This window comes from Dacryopinax primogenitus (genome assembly GCF_000292625.1).
Source record: "Dacryopinax primogenitus strain DJM-731 SS1 chromosome Unknown DACRYscaffold_3, whole genome shotgun sequence".
Lineage (NCBI taxonomy): Eukaryota > Fungi > Basidiomycota > Dacrymycetes > Dacrymycetales > Dacrymycetaceae > Dacryopinax > Dacryopinax primogenitus.
In genome coordinates this window covers 631,210-649,757 of record NW_024467200.1, presented here as the reverse complement: position 1 = coordinate 649,757, position 18,548 = coordinate 631,210, and the positions used below count along the sequence as shown (strand labels likewise).

Sequence of the window (18,548 nt, the reverse complement as noted above, 5' to 3'; positions counted from 1 at the left end):
CCCCCGCCCCCCTCGTTTGGGCCTCATTAAATCACAGCATCCTTCCGAAACTAGACTGGCTACATACCAGCCCGAATGTCTTGAGCAGCCAATAATCGGTGTCTGAGGCGTGACATACACGTGCAGGTGCAACGAGACGCGTTTTGACTGTTACACCTCTTTGGACACGCGTTTTCTTTCCTTCACCATTCACTACTCTCTACAACACCATCAACTGTGCCCACTCTCACAGATGAGAACATTTAAGGCTGTGAGCATTTTCTCTCACACATGATCGCAGTGCATGACACTGAACAACAGAACGTTTAGCCCCATAGACGGCTAAACCTGTTCCTCTCACCGCCATCCGTGTGTAATCCCAGATGAAGCCAACGACCTCCCCACTCTAGTTTTCAAGGTCATGAATGCATCGGATCGCTTTCCTATGGTCGGGAGAACCTCTGAAGAGACATTGCACCACATATCAGAATCAAAGCCACGAATGTTTCCGCCTATGCAATGACCATTAGAGCCGTAGCATCAATCTTTGTCAATACTGACAACGAAGATGGACCAGTCGAATGCTTCCTTCCCGGAATAGCGGTGGAACATGGCGAAACACAACTGTACGCCGATTTGCATCCACGTAGAAAACGAAGATGCTGATGATCACGCAGGAAAAGCTTGCCAACGGCAGCAACAACAGGGCATCTGGAACGGAACCCACGACTTGAGTATGCCCTACGGACACCCTACATCTCATTACCGATCCTATTACGATGCTTCTGAGCCATCCCCGAGGTGAGGCCCGGGGCCAGACAGGCTTAGACAGAGGTAGATAAGAAACGAGGGTTTGTCAGTCGGGGACTGTGGGCCTGGAGTAGACATCTGAATTTTCCGTGTGAGCAGCTCTTTTGGGTTTGTGCACTGCTTCCTGCCCAGCGCACGCGACTGACATGCCCCAGTTTGTACAGAACCTTTTCCCCCTCCTCGGGAGCTTCACCGCTCGCCCCTTGCTACCGAGCACGATCCCCTACCCTCTCACTCCTATCCTCCCCTCTCTCTGCCTCTCGCTGCTCTTCGTCGCCTCCACCGCGTATACAGAATCTATCACCCTTTCCCGCTATCCGGTAGCGTACAAGGCTTATCAGGCGCGGGTGGGCAAGTTCAGCCCGGGGCATGCGGTCATGAAGTAGGTTTGGCTCGGTGTGATCCGGAACAGGGAGAGGGTGGAGAGGCTCGTTTGGGGCGATGGGGAGGACGGGGAGGCGAAGAAGCAGAGATAGTATGTGTGTATTGGATAGAATACACTTGAGTTTGTGAGCAAGACCGATGGCTAGTCGCCCATCTCTTATGGACAGGATCTCTGGAATTACGCTGTCGAAGCTCACGGGAACTACATAAGACATTCGCCACGGGATACGGTACTAAACCCCCCGAACTCGCATAAAATACATATTGGCTACGGATACAACAAGCGAGGTCATTCAACTATCGCACCATCGTACCTTGGCCCCTCACCATTCGCTAGCATGGGCGCTTTCCTAAGTCTGCTGGCAATGGGCTTTCCTCCTCTACTGCGAAACCCCGTCAGCCCATTAGCCCTACGCAGAACAGAAACAAAACACTCACCCAGTAACTATATATGCGTCCCCGACGTTGCCAATGAGCAACAGTTGGTCGCAGTTTGGACCTTGGCACTGCGTAAAAGTTGTGAGCCTCGTTGCTGGGATGTGTGGCCTGATAGGCTGTTGGTTGACGGGAACTGGAGAGGTGTTAGTGCTCCGCGTGTCGGAAGCGGGTCGGATGCCCACCTGGAGTTGACATACTTCACCGAACGAAGCTCCGTTATTATTCCTAGGCTGAGGGAAGGCATATTAACTGTTCAGGACGTGTGACAGTGCGTGACTCTTCTGGCAGGATAGGAGCTCGGAGCTGCGGTGTTGTGATGGTAGATGACAGATGATACCCGCGGTGTCACTATAGTCGTCATGGATATGACTTTCTAGGAGGGATGTAGAATTGCGATCGCTCCATTGTCGTTTGTGAGATTCTGTCTGGCTAGGGGAAGCCGGTGTGTGTGGTTGTCGGATGCGCGCAGGTTGACAGTGTCAGTAGGTGAGGCAATTTGTGATGGTCATCGTTGCCCTCCCAGTCTTCCTATGTTAGCATTTGCCAAAGGGGCCTACTGCCCCTAGACAATATATATCGTATTCGATCAGATCTGGGGTTGGGTTAGCGTCCGTGCTGTCCGTCGTCGTGCGGCGCTCAATAGTTCACCTCCTGTACCTCCCATGGTCCTCCCGAATTAACGAATCTGTTCTATCTTTTGTCCTGGCCCACTGTGTCCCACGACGCCGCTTAACATTAATCGAGTCTAGGTGAGGTTTGCTGGTATGTAACGCCGTAGGAGATTCATTGCCAATGACGAGTGCTGACCCGATCAACGAACGTAACACCTCTTTGAGACTCGTGCCATCTCTTGTTTGCTGGGCTGGCCTTGACAGGTTGTACCCTTGAGCGGCCAATGCTAAATAGAGAACACGATTCGATTGCGCAAATGCCGTCTAATAAATGTTACAAGTGTTCATGAAATGATTGGGAGTGTTTCAAATGGGTTGGTATGCGAAATGCGTGGAGGATATGTGTTGCAAGTGGATGATCGGTGTTCGCCTTCGCCGCCGCTATGTGCTCCTCCCTTCCAGACCTCCGCCGCTGTCTCATAGAGCTTCTCCAAGTCAAGCAGGCACTGCGCTTGCTGCTCTGCTCGCACTTTCCACCTTGACGATTCCCGCGCTTGCGTGCTTCTCTTTCTCTGGACTCTTCTCCTTGTCTACCTTTGCGTTCTTCTTCATCGCCTTCTCCAGCTCCATCCTCTTCGCAGCCTCGACATAGCTCGGGCGAGAATAAGGACGGTACTCGAAGTGACGCTTAATGTAGAAGCACATGTAGGCACGGGAGTCGAGGCAGGCGCGTAAGGTCGTCCGGACCACCCTGAACGCTGTCAGTTGGTGCAAAATTGAGGGAGGAATGGCACGTGCTTATCATCGTCATAACGATACCACTCTCCGTCCACGCGTGCAAAGTTGGTATAATGCCCCGTGTCTATCTTACCCTCATGGTTGACAACAGCAAACAGATCATAGTCGTACAGCACTTCAGGTCCGAATTCGTCAGGGCTACAAAATTCGACTGTCAATGAACACTGCGTGGGTCTCAAACAAGAACTCACTCTATCGTTCCTTCTGGTTTGCCAAGCGCGGCGGATGTGAATGGGGCCATGTTGATCACGGACGGAAACCGGATGGGTGTGTCTATCTTAGTTGCGGTAGATGAATGCTCAAATCGCTGTGCACATCGATCAGGCACCATCGACTCATAAGCAGAATCGAACAAACCTTGAAATGGAATGCCAAAACTGGGGGGAGCTTGCGGAAACTCAGACGCTTCGTAGCGCCATTAGTCATCTTCCCGCACTCGCTACAATTATACTCATGCGGGAGTTTCTCGTGCCTTGTAAACCTGTAGATGTCGTATATGAGCACTGCCAGCTCAAGAGGACGAGCAGACCTGACCTGCGTAAACAAGCTCCAAGGGTGTTCTCATCTGCCACTCCTAGCTGGTGCTTGTTCTTCGACCCGGCGACGCCCTTCAGGTCCAAGCTGATATCGAGCATCGGGTCCAAGGTGGTCGTCACATTCCCACATTCGCCGCAGACGACCTCGCTCTGCAGCTGGCCGGCAAATGTGGAGTGAATGATACAGTTGCAGGAGACGTTTGTTGAGCCCCGGGAGGAGGCGTGGATTTGATGCAGGGCGGCGAGGTAGAATTCGTGGGCATCTTGCTGTGCATAGCCAGCTAGTTCGGTGGTGGTGAGCCACATAGCGTGCATGAGGGAGGTAGGACCATAGGGCGTGGCGGTATTGGTGGAATAGAACTAAAATGAATTAGAAGCGGAATTATACTAGACAAGAAACACGCTCACCTCTGCGAATAGCTTGTCCATCTCACAACATATGCACGTCTTGTTATTCTTGCACAACCTCGTCGGATGTTTATCACTCAAAAAATAGTTTCTTAGCACAGGATTGTGCAAGAAAGTCTGCACGATCACGCTGAGGTAGCACGAGGCGCCGAGGTTGAGCAGCCCTCGCCGGCCTGGGTCAACATTAACACGCGCAATGGCACCAGAAGAATTAGGAACGTACCACGTCCTGCGACGCTCTTGAACCCCGCGAGCTGGACTCGGTGCTGGCCCTCGTTCCACGACGTGAATTTCTGGCGCTCGATGCTGTTCTCCTGTGAGACTATACAGGCATCAGCCCCCAAGCGAACAATAAACTCCCTGAAGACGCACCTTGCGTGGGCGTGCGTTTCTCTTCCACCGCTAACAGCACCTGCTCGAATCGCTCGTCCATCTCTTTGGAATAGATGAAATCGTCACATGAATGGCAGAATATCATCCCTGATTTAGCGTCGATCCCTGCGGTTCCGAGAGAGATGAGTGATGCACGCGTTTCAGATGTGGGTCGACGTACCAAATAGATGCCCCGTCTTCTCCAGATGGGCCTTCACGTGTCCATCGTCCCAGCCGCCGAGGAAGGAGCATTCCAGGCACAGCTGGGGTCGATGAAGCGGAGCAGCACACCCACCGCACATAGGCGCGGGGAGCTGTTGAGTGTCAGCACTGAGCCGGGCAGAGCACCAAAATAGACGCACCCTCCGTTTCTTTTTAGGTGGGGGACCATCCATCCCCAAATAATGCGAGCCTAGGAGCGCGGCTGTCCTCAGTTTTTCGCCGAACCCAGCACGAGCATCCTCTGATATACAGGCAGCGGCAAAGTGCTCGCACCCTGGCGCTTGGGTCATGGCAAGAGCGTTGTGCGCCGCCTGGCCGTCCGAGCGCGGGTGGATTGTATACCGTTCGCGAGCGTCGTCGTAGTCAGTGAGCAAAGGGAAGCAGACGATGAGAACGGTGAGATAAAGGTGTATGTAAGTAGCGTGGTTATGGAGAAGAGTATGACAGGGACTGTAAATATGAAAGGAGGCGGTTGCGGGGATTATACGAGCCTCAGGGACTCGGAGTGAACCGTAACTGGAAAGCTGGCAGTCACCATATTTCCTTTCACGCTATTGTTGTTGTCCGCGGATTTCTGTTTGGAAATGGCATTCCTCACAAGCTTGTGTTCTTGCTTCACTTCACAGGACAGAGAAGAGGAAGCCGTGCTTGCTGGAGATATCCATTTGCCCCCAGCGTATGTCAAAAGATGCGTATTCTGCAACGTCAGCCGTGAAAAGGGTTTCGACATCCTACATGAGGTTGGCCCAGATCCCAATGTACGAATAGGACAAATGGAGCTCATATGAAGCGTAGAGCGACGACTTGATCGTGTTCAGAGATCGGGCGCCGGCGGCTACGGAACACTTGTTGGCTATACCCCGCCATCATCTAGGTTAGCATTCCGATGGGTAGACATGACCATTAACCCTCATGTACCCGCAGCGAGCGTCAAAGCATTGGGGAAAGATGATATACAATTAGGTAAGAGGATACGCTACCGAGAAGAGTGAACCGCTCAGATGTATTGTGTTGTGCAGTGCGAAACCTACAAGCTGCCAGTGTTCAAGCATTCACCGAACTCGGTTTCGCCCCCGAAAACCAAAAGCTCGTACTCCATCCCTCGTTTGTCCTGCCGAGCTAACCTTGAGCAGATTCGGCTTCCACGTCCCACCCTTTAACTTGATCAACCACCTCCATCTGCATTGCTTCGGGCTCCCCTTCCGGCCATCGAACGAATGGAAGTTCCACGTCGCGCTGAAGCAGGGAGGGAAGGGCTTCAGCTGGTTTGTAGAAATTGGGCAAGTGTATGAGATTTTGGGCAAGGGCGGCAAGGTTAAGGTGCTGTCGTGTTAATAGAAACAATCGGGTTGAAGGGACAGACATTTAGAATGCGGAAAACTATTACCACTCCATTTTTATTGGAATCAAGAATACCCATACTAGTTACTCATTATAAGAAGCAGAATTTCCTGACGTCACGTTACCAAACTGTTCGTTGTTGGTCTAAGTGTAAAGAACAATCAAAATGCCAAGCCTGTCTGTTGTCGTTTGTTTTCTCATGTGGGCGACCCTGTTCCTGGAGAAGCGTTCCATTATGAACCGGAGTCAAACGCGTCTGGCCCTTCAGACTTTCTCGCCGCTGACTTTTACGATGCGCAGGAACGAGCGTACGAGGGATATTGCATATATCGTTAGTGTTATAACAGAGAAATGGAATACATGTAGTAATGGTAGAAGTTGGCCACCAGCTGTAGGATGGGTTACGTGAAGGAGGCTTGCAAGGGAGAACACGCGCGCGTCTATCTAGAGCGGGAGCAGTCTAGAATTCACTTGGCACATCACGACCGAGCGGAGACGGGACACGGAACACGGGGAAGAAGCGCCCCTGGTTTTTCACCTAATCCCCCCTTCCTCTCCTCATCGACCATCCTCCCTTGCTCGCTGTCTCCTCTCTTCAGCGCGTCCCTCACCGCATTACAGCTGCTCATCGCTGTAATAGTCTATAGGCTATCCTTGCCTGCTCCTCTCCTTCCCTACAAACCTGTCACTGTCTTTTCCCACCCACCCAAATACCTACCATGCTCTCTCTCTTGCTGCTTGCTCCTCTTGCACTCGCTGCGGGTCATGATAACCTCATCCGGCGACAGACACACAAGGCCCGCATGGCCACTCCCGAAGCCGAGCTCGAGAAGAGACAAGACGGGACTTTCGGCGGTCGTGCTACCTTCTTCGATGTCGGGTGAGAATATTTTCTCATACCCTTGGTCGTTATCCTGACACGTCCCCTAGCCTGGGCGCTTGCGGACAGTACAACGTCGCGAGCGATTTCATCGTTGCCCTTAACACCCCCCAATACGGCGGGGGCTCTCCCGGCCCCGAGTGCTTCAAGATGATCACGATCACTTACAACGGGAACACGCAGCAAGCACAGATCATGGACGAATGCCCTTCCTGCAACTACGGCGACCTCGACATGTCCCGCGGCCTGTTTGACTCCTTCGCTTCCGAGGACCTGGGCGAGTTCCAGATGACTTGGTGGTACAACGATGCCGCGCCGCCGCCTTCCCAGCCCACGACGAGCACGCAAGACCCACCTACGAGCACTTGGCAACCGCCTCCCACCACTTCCCAGTGGCAGCCACCGAGCACGACGAGCACGTCTACGACCCCGACCCCGACCCCGACGAGCACATCCACCTCTACGAGCCAGACGACCTCCTCGTCCACATCGTCGACGTCTTCCTCGTCCAGCTCCAGCGGTACAGACTCTCTCAACGGCACCCCCACCACGCTCTCTACTGCTCCCAACGCGACCCCCAGCCCAGGAAATTCCATAAACAACGAGAACGACCTCAACCAGCTCGTCGTCGCCCTGGGGAACATAATCGCCAAAGCACCAGCGTCGAACTGATCTCCCAGACTCTATATCCGCATTTGTTTTTCTTGGTCTCGCAGGTCTTTCACGCACACAAACAAGATGCTTTTGTCTTTCCCTCTCCGTCTTCCCTCCCCACCTTAACTTACGACCCCGCGCGCTGCCCTCTTTCACCAGCGTCGCGACGCAAGCCGCTTAACTTCAGCCTCTAAACCAAGAGGTCAATTCAACGACTGGGAAGGAGGATCCTCTGTCCGGACGCTAGACGTAGGATATCGCTGGCCTCTTTCCTTCTCTTTCTCTCTACCTTTTCTTTTGCTATCGATTTGAAACGTCCATAGTGGATACAGTTTTGTACATGGCATTTGAAGGGGGAAATTGGATGTTCTTGACAACAGATGCTGTGTGACGGACTGGTTGTGCTAAGTTCTAACCAACTGCTTGACCGTGACACTGTCAGCGTTGCTATTCTTTAAACTAAGGGCACAACTTGAATAGCCTAGTTGTTTTAAAACCTGCCTTGATGGAAACTATGAAGGTCAGGAGACTTCCCCACCAAAATTATATGTCATTCTGTTCCCAGCGTGAATCGAACACGCGCCTTCTCGGCCACAACGAGATGCCCCACCGCTAGGCCATGGAAACTGTACATGAGGTGTCTTCACTTTTTATTTATATCAGCAGGTATAATCATACCATCAAGTAACTTTCACCCCCCCCGCTCTCTAGCCTCTGTAAGGAAAGCGTTCCTCCAGTGTAGGTAGCGCGGTGCTGATGCCCCTTCCCACCCTATTCGCTCGATCCGCCCCACTTCTAGCCAGTCTTAACACATCACTCTATCTCTGTCCGATGATAGGTGCTCACGCCCCCCCTAAGGGTCCGAGGTGATAATGATAAGCAACCCCGTGAGCCGGACCACGGACGGTGTGCTAGCACATGTACCCTCTGCAGCTGGCAAAGAGCTATAAGCCCATCCCAGAATTTCATCTTCGTCCCCCTTCAGTGCTCTCGTCTCTTCCTCCTACCACCTACCGCACCCGCCAGCTCCTAGCAACCGCTGCCAAATCACACGTCCTCCGTTTGTTGGGTAAACCCACGCTCCCGAAAGGAAGGACAATGGCTGAGCTTACCGCGGCCCGATATGGGAAGGACAAAGTTCGGATCTTCCGTGTTGTCCGTTCAGTCAAGGGCGATCCCCAGGCATGGCATGATGTCGTCGAGTACAATGTGAAGGCGCTGCTGGAGGGGGATATCGCTGCGAGCTACACTAAGGCGGACAACAGCGTTGTCGTGGCTACCGATTCGAGTGCGTTCTCCCTTCTCTGCTCGGGCGATGTGATCGGACACCCGGCTGATCTTGCGCAGTCAAGAACACATGCAACGGTGCGCTAGACGTGTGTACCCGAGTACAGGATCCGGAGACGCTGACGGGTTGATGGTGTTCTGCAGTGTTCGCAAAGACGTCACCGCACGTGTTGCATCCCGAACAGTTTGCGCTCGACCTCGGCGTGCACTTTGTCACTACTTACGCACACATCCATAAGGCGTTCATCGATATCGAGCAGCTGAAGTGGTCGCGAATCACCGTCAGCAAGGACGGTCAGCCGCACAGGCACTCATTTGTCCGTGATGGGGATGAGAAGCGGCTGACGTCTGTGGAAGTACGTCTTGCGGGCAGGTGATGTCAGAGCTTCGGCTCATGCTAGCACAGGTCGACGCTACGAAAGGCAAGAATGCGATCACCGCCAAGGTCACGTCGGGCTTGTCCGGCTTGCTTGGTATGTAGCGTCATCCCCGCATTGTGCACGTAATTGATGAGCTATGCTTTCTCTTTGGTAGTGCTCAAAAGCGGCGGATCGGCGTTCGAGGGCTTTGTACGCGATGAGTGGACAACTCTAGTTGGTGGGTATTATTAGAATGGCTAGGTCATCGATAGCTCTTGCTCAGTTTTATGGAGAGGTCGACGATCGTATCTTCTCAACCGAGGTGGATCTCTCGTACACCTTCGCATTGCCGGTCGAGGCCCTGACGGCCGCGGGGATTGCCGCGCTGCAGGATAAGGTAGGTTTTGACAAGGCGTCGGAGAGCGCGAAGCAGATTACGCTCGATTTGTTTGCCACGGATGAGTCTGCCTCGGTTCAGGTAAGGAATCCCGCACACTTTCCCGGCGTACTGGTTGCTAAGATACGCCACAGGCTACGCTGTTCAAGATGTGCAGCGAGATCATCGCTGCGAGCCCGAGTGTGGAAAGTGTATCCTACAGATTGCCTAACAAGCACTACATCCCTGTCGATCTGGGTTTCAAGGGACTGGCGAATCTGAAGCCTGTAGACGCAGAGGTGTTCTGCCCAGTCGCAGCACCGAGGTATGTCGTTTCTCACTTGTCCAAATCGGGTATTGATGCGATGCTTCTCCCCCTTTCCCGTGCAGCGGTCTCATCACCGCTACTGTCAGTCGCAAGCACTAGGAACCCGGCGGAGATGCAACAAACTGGTCTGGTGATCAGGGTCTGGGGATTCCTAGGACTTGAGGGTCTCAGGGATATTGTATTGTTGGCTGCAATAGAAACAAGATTTTGGGAGCACGAGGAGCAGGAGGCGGGAAAAGCGGGAGCGTGTAACAAGGCTAAACGAATGAAAGTGAAATGTCAAAATAGAAGACATGACTGAATTAGGAAAGTGAGTCCGGTATCAGGGTGCGACGCAATGAGAAGGTGTGACGATGATGAGGGGATGATGATGTTATTTCGTCGGTCGTTGCTTCTCTTCGGTCCACCCGTGTGTCGGCAGAAGGCGGGTCAGACGTCAACTGATTGACTGGGTGGCATGCATGTCTGGAATGGGACTAAATAGTATAGCAAACAACGTGTGTTCCCCCTTTTATCGTTATGCGTTCTGGGTATTATCGTCTGAGGCTCTATCCAAGGGCGTGTGGTATGACGCAACGGGATCAACTTGAAGTGCGTGCGAATCCCGTAAGGAGATCCCTGACCAGACAACGGGTCTTGCGGGTCTTGGAAATGGAAGCATTTACATGTGCTTCCGATTGGGTCCGCCCGTGTGGGAGAGATGTCAAAGGAAGACCAACTACGTCATAGGGTGAAGAGCGCGACGGTGACCGACCTGTGAACCCATCACTGGGTCCGGCAGAGTTGAAGCAAAGCAGTCCATCATGACCATGCACACGCACCGTGCTGGGAAACGATCTTCCCCTCCTCCCCCTCTCTTTTCCCCCACCATCCGCCACGATTCCCACCGAATCACCGCCCTTTCCCGGACGCCCCCCGTCACCTCCGGCCTTGAAACCCCCCGCTCACCCGGACATTCCCCGCCCTTTCCCTTTCTCTTCGACCACCACCTCGAACCTCCTCGACCAACACACGCAGTCAACACAGCTTCACCGCATTAGCATTAGCCAACCGTCCGCTGATAACTGTTGTCCCTCCCCCCTTTGCTCTTCCTTCTAGTCCACCACCAACGCCATCTACTTGTATACCAATCCAATCTAAAACATGGGAGGTGATCACCCATGCCCGGTCTGCAAGGCCACCTTCACTCGTCCCCAGCATGTTGCGCGGCATATGCGATCTCGTAAGTTCATTATCCCTTGTAGATGTATGCGCGCTTCTCTGACTCGAAGCATTCCAGACACCGGAGACCGACCCTACAAATGTCAGCAATGTGGAGATCAGTTTGCTCGAAGGTGAGCCTATCCCACCCCTTGTACATGCGCTCTGTGTGACCAACCCGCTCTAGCGACCTCCTTTCCCGGCACGTGAACAAATGCCACAGCCATAATCCGCAGCCGCCGGGGCAAGGTAAGAGCACCGCCGCTAATCAGGATATGGATGACAAGCGGCGGGCCTGCGATCAGTGCAACCACTCAAAGGTGCGATGCGACTTCGGGATTCCATGCGGTATGTAACCCGATATGTGATCATCAGAAACCCGAGTCACTGATTACCGCTTTAGGAAAGTGCATTCAGAGGAAGACTATATGCACCTACGCGAAACCACCAAAGAAACCCGTGGCGCAGAAGGATTTTTCGGATATGCCGAGTACATCAGCAAGCACTTCGGTCTATGACTTCCCTCCGGGCGCCCATATGACCATGTCCGTTCCCGGGGTTCCGCTGCATTACCTGCACCCGTCTGGTGCCGTCTCCAATGATTTCGGTCTGCGAGCTCCGAATATCCCGGTATTTGGCGGTATCGGGAGCGATTACATGCAGATGCAGGCACCCCGCAACATGTACGACTCCCCTTCGCCTAACGCACCCTCGCTCACGATGTCCGTCAGCACGCTGGAATCAGCGGGCTCGTCGCCAGAGTCACAGAACTTGTCCAACAGCCCAAACGGTGTTGGAGGCAAGGGAAGTCGACGTCGTTCTTTGACAGTGCCGACTCAGCCCTTCCCATACCCCCAGCAAATGTACTCCGGAGGTCAGTTTCCAGTGGACAACGGGATCAACACCACTGGCAGGCTGGAGAATGGACCAATGTCAGCTTATCCATATGTGGGCGGTGGCCTGACATCGGGTAACGTCAGTGCCCTGTCCCAGCCGATGAGCATTTCAAATAACTGGCCTATGCTCCAGAACGATGTCAACAACTACTTGCCGAGCGGTGATTCCTCATTTCACACTCGAAATCCCTCGAACGCCTCATCAATCGACCCCAGTTCTCTTTCCAACTGGAATGGCTCTGCCGAGAGTTCGTCGTCAAATTTGAATTCGGGGATGACATTCCCCCTAGCGCCTGCACCAACCATCAACACAAACTTGAACAATAGTACGTTTCCTGTCATGGACATGTCCAACTTTGTGAACGATGAGTTCGGTCGTCCTCTCACCGCTGCCTCTGACGGAAGTTTCGCACATGCACTCGATGGACTGACGCTTCAGGATCCGTCATACACCGACCCAAATGCACTTTATCAGCAATATCTCACTAACTCGATGCCCGCACCGCAACCAACGATGCCAAACCCTACCGAGAACCTCCCTACAGGTCAGACGCCTGACCTGTGGGCAGCGTTCATGTCTGAACCGTTTGGCGACAACACGCCTACTGCGGAGAAGCAGCAGCAGGTGAATGGGATGAACATGCCCACACCGCTCAAGGGGTTTCGGCCCCAATTGCTGACACGCCTCTCCAAGAGCAACTCCATGCCCGACCTTACTCCTCTTGCTAAGGCAGGTACCCCTGGACTCTTGCAGCAGCAGCAAGATGATAAACCACCCCTTCCTCGGCATTCACGTACTCCGGGCGAGGTCGGAAAACCACTCATTGCCCCACTGGCCGCGAATGCCGAAAGCCTCAAAGCTTATCAGGAAGCGTGCCTCGCCAGGCAGGCTCCTGCGCTGAGACTTTTGCCCAAGGTGAAGACTAGTAGGAGCCCTACGTCTACTGCCAGCGAGAGTCTCTCGCCCCATCTTGCAAGCACGCTTGGCATTCAGGCCGCTTCACCTGCTCGGGAGCGTTCGACTAGCGGCACCTCTCAATCGTCAGTGCAAACAGCTATGGGTCGGCCTTATTCTGCGAGCCAGCCTCCGCCTCAACAAAGCAAAGCAGCGTATCCCTATACGCAACCTCGATCGGGCAGCAATCTCCGCCCTCCGGGAATGGCCGCATTCCCGACTCTTTCGCCACACACCCGTTTCCTTTCTCAATCTCTTCTGGCTCAGAATATGCAGCAGCAACAAGCGCGTCCATCAAACAAGCGTCTACCGTCTACGACCCTCGCACCTGACAACGCGAAGCGTGCTTTGTTCCACAATCTTGGTCATGAGAACAACGAAGAACACGAGTATGCGTTATTCGAAGACGACCGTACCGAGTTTTTTTCAGTCGGACAGGGCGACCGCCGGAGACGCCAGAGCGTCCCGTCCGTCTCCCCTCCCACTGTGAGATCTACCAGTGCCAGTTCCGTGTCGGAGGAGCCTGATCGCTCCCATGCTTCGACTCTCCGTCCTCGAATCATCACCGATGCGATGCGTTTCCCAGCCGCTGCTCCCCAGCTCGTGAACCAGGTTCAGTAGCGTGGGCGCTGTTTGTTCTCTGAGTGGACAGTTTTGCCATCTCGTTTCTTTGTTCTCTCTACGCCTTTTCTACTAATATGCTGCATGCTTTACTGTATTTCTATCTTCCTTTCTCTGTACTCATTTTTCTTTACTTCACTTCCCCCGAAGCGACTCTTGTCTGAGCTCGTCATGCTTGCATCCCTTTCCACCCACATCGACCTTGTATCGACGTAGTGAACTTTCCACTCCTTTTATCGTTTCCACTCTGAGCCACCGGCCTGAGAAAATACCGCATTACTGTATCGCTAGTTGACTCTTAGTCTAAAAGCTGAAACAAGGCATCCTCTGTGTACGCACCCTGAGAAATAAAGATCATATGTTGAACTGCATGCTCTAGGCTGAACTATTTCGTAGCTGAGCTGGTGTATCGTGTAATCAGAAGGGATCGTGAGATGAGAATCAAGATTACGCGTGTTCTGCCATTGAAATATTCCTCAAGCTATTTGAAACAAGTCTAGATAGAAGTGCAGACGCAATCCTAACACGAATGGCCACCTATTTACAGCTCGATCGTGTCCTTAAACTTAAACTTCCTGCTCGCCCTGTCACTGCTCCTAAAGCACATCTGATTCCCATACATCTCAAACTCCATCTCCGGGCCACCTCCTGTCCCTCCCCCCTCGGCAGTAGAAGCAGCAGGGTTAACCGCATACACCGGGATGCGGAGGGTGAACACTGACCCCTTCTTGGGGAGGACCTGGAGCTCGTCCTTGGCTGTAATGACGCGGAACGTGTTCTCCGTTTCGCGTAGGACGATCCCGCCCGCGCCTTGGAGGTCCAAGTTCTTCGCCCGCTTGACAGAGAGGACCGACCCGTGCAGGTCGGCTTTGACAAGTTTCGCCTGGATGGAAGGGACGTTCGGGAGCTTGTGGCTTGCCCGATCAAGGGAATGGAGTGTCTCTTCGTTCGCTGGTGGTGGGAGCTGGAGAAGCTCAGCGATGTACCCCAGCCAAAGGAGGTGGATAGGCCAAAACAGGGACCATCTCGCTTCCCCCTCCTTGAGATCCCACACGCCAGAGCGCTTCGCCTCCTTCCTTCCTATCCGCGCACGGCGTTTAGTCGCCGCCTGGGCAGCCGAGCGCTCTGCGAGCAACTGGGCACGCCGGGATGCGCGCGCGGGGTTGGAGAGGATGAGCTGTTTTGCTTGGAGCCGGTTTGTGTAGATGTGGGAGATGGGCGCGTGGGCTGGGAAGGTGGTGGCTAGGTATTGGGGGATGAAGGAGGAGGAGGCGGGGGTGGGGGTGATCGTCAGTGTTCGTCCCTGCGTGAGGTTAGCGGGTTGGAGCGGGTGGAGTGAGAGCATACCTGTGGGAAGGGCTGGTATAGGTCTATGGGTGTTGATGTCGATGGTGCAGACATGACTTGAGTCACTCGTGACAAATTGGGAGTGAGGAATGTTGCATTGCGGGATAACTTCGCTTCCGAAGTTACGATCGGCGATCTTCACCAAAGTGTCTCATGCATCATGCCACATTCCTCGATCAATTTCACTGCATTGAACATATATAGTCTCATATCACTCATACCATTCTCAACAGCATCATGGACACCGACGATCTCAAGCAATTCCTCTCACAGCTCTTCCCCCCTTCGTCGTTCACACCCTACCTCTCCCACCCCTCGCTCACCCCCGCACTGTACTTCTGCGCATTCAACATCCTATGGACCTACGTCGCCGGAGAGATAACAGGCAACTTCTCCCAGGTCGATAGAGTGTGGACGTTCTTACCTGTCATATATACCGCGTGGTTCACTCTCTGGCCTGTGTGGAACGGCGAGGAACTCAGAACGAGGGGCGTGCTCATGCTCGCCTTGCAGATCACTTGGATGCTGAGGTGGGCCGAGGTTCACGATCCGATTCTACTTCTAACCCATGCAAAAGGTTATCATACAACACCTTCCGGCGAGGTCTCTTCTCACTGTGCGTCTTGTAAGTTGAGACGCGAGAGGAGCCCTCACCCTTGCACAGGTCAGACGAAGATTACCGCTGGCCGATATTCCGTGCTAGCCAGCATTGGCTGCTCATCAAGGTCTTCCACTTTGGCTTCATCGGTCCGTTCCCCATTTCAATTTCTACATGTATCCGCGCTTATAATCCCCAGCTGTAACCCAAAACTTCCTCCTTCTCGGCATTGGGGTACGTCTCCCCCCTTCTACCCATCCTCGCACAGCTCAATACCCTCTAGCTCCCAGCATACTGGACACTATTCGACCCCCCCTCCCCGCTCCAAACCTCTGACTCCATCCTCTCCGTTCTCGCCCTCCTCCTTCTCCTGCTCGAGTTCACCGCCGACAACCAACAATACGCCTACCAGTCATTCAAGCACTCCTCGGGCAAGCCAGGCGCTATCCGCTGGCCGGGGGCAAGACAGGCTTGGACAGAGGCAGATAAGAGACGAGGGTTTGTCAGTCGGGGACTGTGGGCTTGGAGCCGACACCCGAATTTCGCATGTGAGCAGCTCTTTTGGGTATGTGCATTACTTTCTGCCCATCGCACGCGACTGACAGGCCCCAGTTTGTCCAGAACCTTTTCCCTCTCCTCGGGAGCCCCACCGCTCGCCCCTTGCTACCGAGCACAATCCCCTACCCTCTCACTCCTATCCTCCCCTCTCTCTGCCTCTCGCTGCTCTTCGTCGCCTCCACCGCGTATACAGAATCTATCACCCTTTCCCGCTATCCGGAAGCGTACAAGGCTTATCAAGCACGGGTGGGCAAGTTCAGCCCAGGGTATACGGTCATGAAGTGGTTTTGGCTCGGTGTGACGGGGAAGAGGGAGAGGGTGGAGAGGCTCGTTTGGGGGGAAGCAGAGGAGGGGGAGGCGAAGAAGCAGAGATAGCATGTGTGTATGTGTGTATTATATAGAATACGCTTGAGTTTGTGGGCAACACCGATGGCTAGTCGCCCATCTCTTATGGACATAATCTCTGGTATTACGCTGTCGAAGCTCACGGGAACTACGTAAGACTGAAATTGGACACAGGATACAATACTAAAGCCCCCGAAATCGCATAAAATACATGTTGGTTACGGATACAACAAGCGAGGTCAGTCAACTATCGCACCATCGCACCTAGGTCCCTCGCCATTCGCTAGCATGAGCACCTTCCTAAGTCTACGGGCAATGACCTTTCCTCCAGCACTGTGAAATCCCGTCAGCCCATCAGCCCCACGCAGAACAGAAACAAAACACTCACCCAGGCACTATATATGCGTCACCAACGTTGCCAACGAGCAACAGTTGGTCGCAGTTTGAACCTTGGCACTGCGTCAAAGTTGTAAGCATCGTTGCTGGGATGTGTAGCCTAAGAGGCTGTTGGTTGACGGGAACTGGAGAGGTGTTAGTGTTCCCCATGTGGTAAGCGGTCGTATGCTCACCTGGAGTTGACATACTTCACCGAACGAAGCTCCGTTGTTATTCCTAGGCTGAGGGTAGGCATATTAACTGTTCAGGATGTACGACAATGCGTGACTCTTCTGGCAGGATAGGAGCTCAGAGCTGCGGCGTTGTGATGGTACACGACAGTTGATGCCCTTGGTGTCACTATAGTCATCATGGATATGACTTTCGATGGAGTTGCAGAGCTGCGATCTCTCCATTGTCGAATGTGAGCTTGTTTTTTGTTAGGGGAAGCAGAGGGTACGTGTGGTTGTCGGATGAGCGCAGGTTCACAGTGTCAAGTGAGGCGATTTGCGATGGTCATAATTGTCCTGCGCAGGTGCGAAGCTTGTTCCATCTGGATTGAATGCATCACGTCGCGGCTTCCGCCTGGCTCTATTGGCGTGTGAGATACAGTTAGGAGACTGAAGCCACCGGTTGATCCAAGTGTCCGTATGGAACGAGCGCCTGAGCTGAACGCCGACGTCCTATTTCCGTGTGTTATAGAGGGTTCCCCAGAGGCCCTGGCCCTGCGCACCTGTTATTCGACATAGATCCCGTGAGTGAAGTGGTTGACTACAGACAACGAATCAGTAAGGTGTGCGGCAGACAGGATAACATGGTAAGAGATCAGAAAGCTAGGAATTGATAGTGTCGTCGTGGCATATGCGGTGTCTAGTCGCGCTCAGAAACACGGACCATAGCTTGCAGGTCATCCTTTCGAATGGCGTGGAAACGCATGGAAGTAGCGATTGAGGGGTTGGACTCACCCAGGGAATAATACATTGAATGGTTCCAAAAGCCTCGTACGTAGTGACGCTTCAGGTACGAAGTAACATCCTTCATGCCATCCCTGCGTCCTGAATTAGCTTGAGAAGCAGCATGGAGGCATAGACACGACACACACAAAGATAATTGACACATTGATGAGCCCATCCGACTTCGGCGCGACCGGTAACGGGTGCCGAGCCATTCCTTGACATCCGCTGATGACCGAGCTAGAGTCCAGAGCGACTATCCGTCCTTCCCAATAGAAGGAAGCAAGACACAGAAAGGGTACTCCATGAATGGATGGAGATGTTGGCCGGCAAACTTGGACGTACAATGTTGTTCCAGAGGCATAACATAGGTAAAGGCATTATAATACAAATCTTGAGCTGCAAGGTATCTGTGGCGTGTACTAGGCAAGCCAGCAAACGCTTCCATGCAGCGAGGCCTAGAGCGGCAAGTGTATCGTCAGAATCGAGACTGTGGTTTCCATTGCGGATGGACGACATGCTCGGAATCTTCATTTCCCACGCAAATAACATTGGACGTATAAATGGACAAGCCTCATGTTGGACCACAGGTTCCGGTGGGAAGCAATAAGCATCCAATCTGCTGCACCGGCGCTTTAACGAGGTCGTGCCATATACACGGCGCCCATGAGTTCCTGCGGGGGCAATCGCATCCATGGCTCTCCTCCCAAGACGACGCACGGGGATCCCTTAGCAAATGCCTGTGTCGCACTGCTGGCTTCGGTGTTGGATGAGTTGATTTGGCTTTGATCGCGGACCATATGCACGGTCCAATCTATGTTTGCCTGCTCATGGTGTTTCTTGCTCTGAACAGGCTAGAAACTGAGCAGATCATCGTAAGGAACAGCTTCGCTATACGGAACAACCGCACCTACAGA

The 18,548-nt window shown here is 53.4% G+C and overlaps 9 protein-coding genes and 1 non-coding gene across 10 annotated transcripts; 6 read left to right on the top strand and 4 right to left on the bottom strand.

Annotated features, from left to right (window-relative positions):
* Window positions 1–589: 589 nt before the first annotated feature.
* DACRYDRAFT_104652 (uncharacterized protein) lies at window positions 590–1,175 on the top strand (the record flags this gene model as incomplete). The annotated part of the gene is made up of 5 exons (XM_040767964.1): window positions 590–605; window positions 663–713; window positions 818–834; window positions 889–897; window positions 945–1,175. 5 exons carry the CDS (start codon window positions 590–592, stop codon window positions 1,173–1,175), a joined length of 324 nt encoding a protein of 107 aa, XP_040631672.1.
* A 1,404-nt stretch (window positions 1,176–2,579) lies between these two features.
* DACRYDRAFT_114104 (cysteine proteinase) lies at window positions 2,580–4,848 on the bottom strand (the record flags this gene model as incomplete). Its single annotated transcript, XM_040769761.1, has 10 exons — window positions 2,580–2,973; window positions 3,021–3,158; window positions 3,212–3,327; window positions 3,378–3,501; window positions 3,555–3,916; window positions 3,965–4,137; window positions 4,188–4,286; window positions 4,337–4,462; window positions 4,518–4,650; window positions 4,699–4,848. The coding sequence occupies 10 exons, from the start codon at window positions 4,846–4,848 to the stop codon at window positions 2,718–2,720; spliced, it is 1,677 nt and encodes a 558-aa protein (XP_040631671.1). The 3' UTR covers window positions 2,580–2,717.
* Window positions 4,849–5,142: 294 nt separating this feature from the next.
* On the top strand, window positions 5,143–5,893 carry DACRYDRAFT_114103 (uncharacterized protein; the record flags this gene model as incomplete). Its single annotated transcript, XM_040769760.1, has 5 exons — window positions 5,143–5,316; window positions 5,354–5,432; window positions 5,483–5,521; window positions 5,578–5,662; window positions 5,692–5,893. The coding sequence occupies 5 exons, from the start codon at window positions 5,143–5,145 to the stop codon at window positions 5,891–5,893; spliced, it is 579 nt and encodes a 192-aa protein (XP_040631670.1).
* Window positions 5,894–6,474: 581 nt separating this feature from the next.
* Window positions 6,475–7,806, top strand: DACRYDRAFT_20399 (uncharacterized protein). The gene is made up of 2 exons (XM_040771922.1): window positions 6,475–6,779; window positions 6,830–7,806. The coding sequence occupies exons 1-2, from the start codon at window positions 6,619–6,621 to the stop codon at window positions 7,449–7,451; spliced, it is 783 nt and encodes a 260-aa protein (XP_040631669.1). The 5' UTR covers window positions 6,475–6,618; the 3' UTR covers window positions 7,452–7,806.
* Window positions 7,807–7,989: 183 nt separating this feature from the next.
* DACRYDRAFT_t15 lies at window positions 7,990–8,060 on the bottom strand. The gene has a single exon. It is a non-coding gene; the product is annotated as a tRNA-His (tRNA).
* Window positions 8,061–8,369: 309 nt separating this feature from the next.
* Window positions 8,370–10,063, top strand: DACRYDRAFT_62965 (uricase). Its single transcript, XM_040775719.1, has 8 exons — window positions 8,370–8,721; window positions 8,781–8,798; window positions 8,865–9,076; window positions 9,127–9,193; window positions 9,255–9,317; window positions 9,373–9,557; window positions 9,611–9,780; window positions 9,846–10,063. The coding sequence occupies exons 1-8, from the start codon at window positions 8,532–8,534 to the stop codon at window positions 9,880–9,882; spliced, it is 942 nt and encodes a 313-aa protein (XP_040631668.1). The 5' UTR covers window positions 8,370–8,531; the 3' UTR covers window positions 9,883–10,063.
* A 718-nt stretch (window positions 10,064–10,781) lies between these two features.
* DACRYDRAFT_114100 (uncharacterized protein) lies at window positions 10,782–13,726 on the top strand. Its single transcript, XM_040769759.1, has 4 exons — window positions 10,782–11,005; window positions 11,063–11,117; window positions 11,171–11,331; window positions 11,387–13,726. The coding sequence occupies exons 1-4, from the start codon at window positions 10,927–10,929 to the stop codon at window positions 13,453–13,455; spliced, it is 2,364 nt and encodes a 787-aa protein (XP_040631667.1). The 5' UTR covers window positions 10,782–10,926; the 3' UTR covers window positions 13,456–13,726.
* A 209-nt stretch (window positions 13,727–13,935) lies between these two features.
* On the bottom strand, window positions 13,936–14,856 carry DACRYDRAFT_114099 (uncharacterized protein; the record flags this gene model as incomplete). Its single annotated transcript, XM_040769758.1, has 2 exons — window positions 13,936–14,758; window positions 14,803–14,856. 2 exons carry the CDS (start codon window positions 14,854–14,856, stop codon window positions 13,997–13,999), a joined length of 816 nt encoding a protein of 271 aa, XP_040631666.1. The 3' UTR covers window positions 13,936–13,996.
* A 165-nt stretch (window positions 14,857–15,021) lies between these two features.
* Window positions 15,022–16,377, top strand: DACRYDRAFT_93200 (DUF1295-domain-containing protein). The gene is made up of 6 exons (XM_040777134.1): window positions 15,022–15,332; window positions 15,380–15,418; window positions 15,467–15,549; window positions 15,600–15,634; window positions 15,684–15,965; window positions 16,013–16,377. Exons 1-6 carry the CDS (start codon window positions 15,040–15,042, stop codon window positions 16,331–16,333), a joined length of 1,053 nt encoding a protein of 350 aa, XP_040631665.1. The 5' UTR covers window positions 15,022–15,039; the 3' UTR covers window positions 16,334–16,377.
* A 165-nt stretch (window positions 16,378–16,542) lies between these two features.
* On the bottom strand, window positions 16,543–16,885 carry DACRYDRAFT_104644 (uncharacterized protein; the record flags this gene model as incomplete). The annotated part of the gene is made up of 3 exons (XM_040767963.1): window positions 16,543–16,636; window positions 16,692–16,824; window positions 16,873–16,885. The coding sequence occupies 3 exons, from the start codon at window positions 16,883–16,885 to the stop codon at window positions 16,543–16,545; spliced, it is 240 nt and encodes a 79-aa protein (XP_040631664.1).
* Between the last annotated feature and the right edge of the window lie 1,663 nt (window positions 16,886–18,548).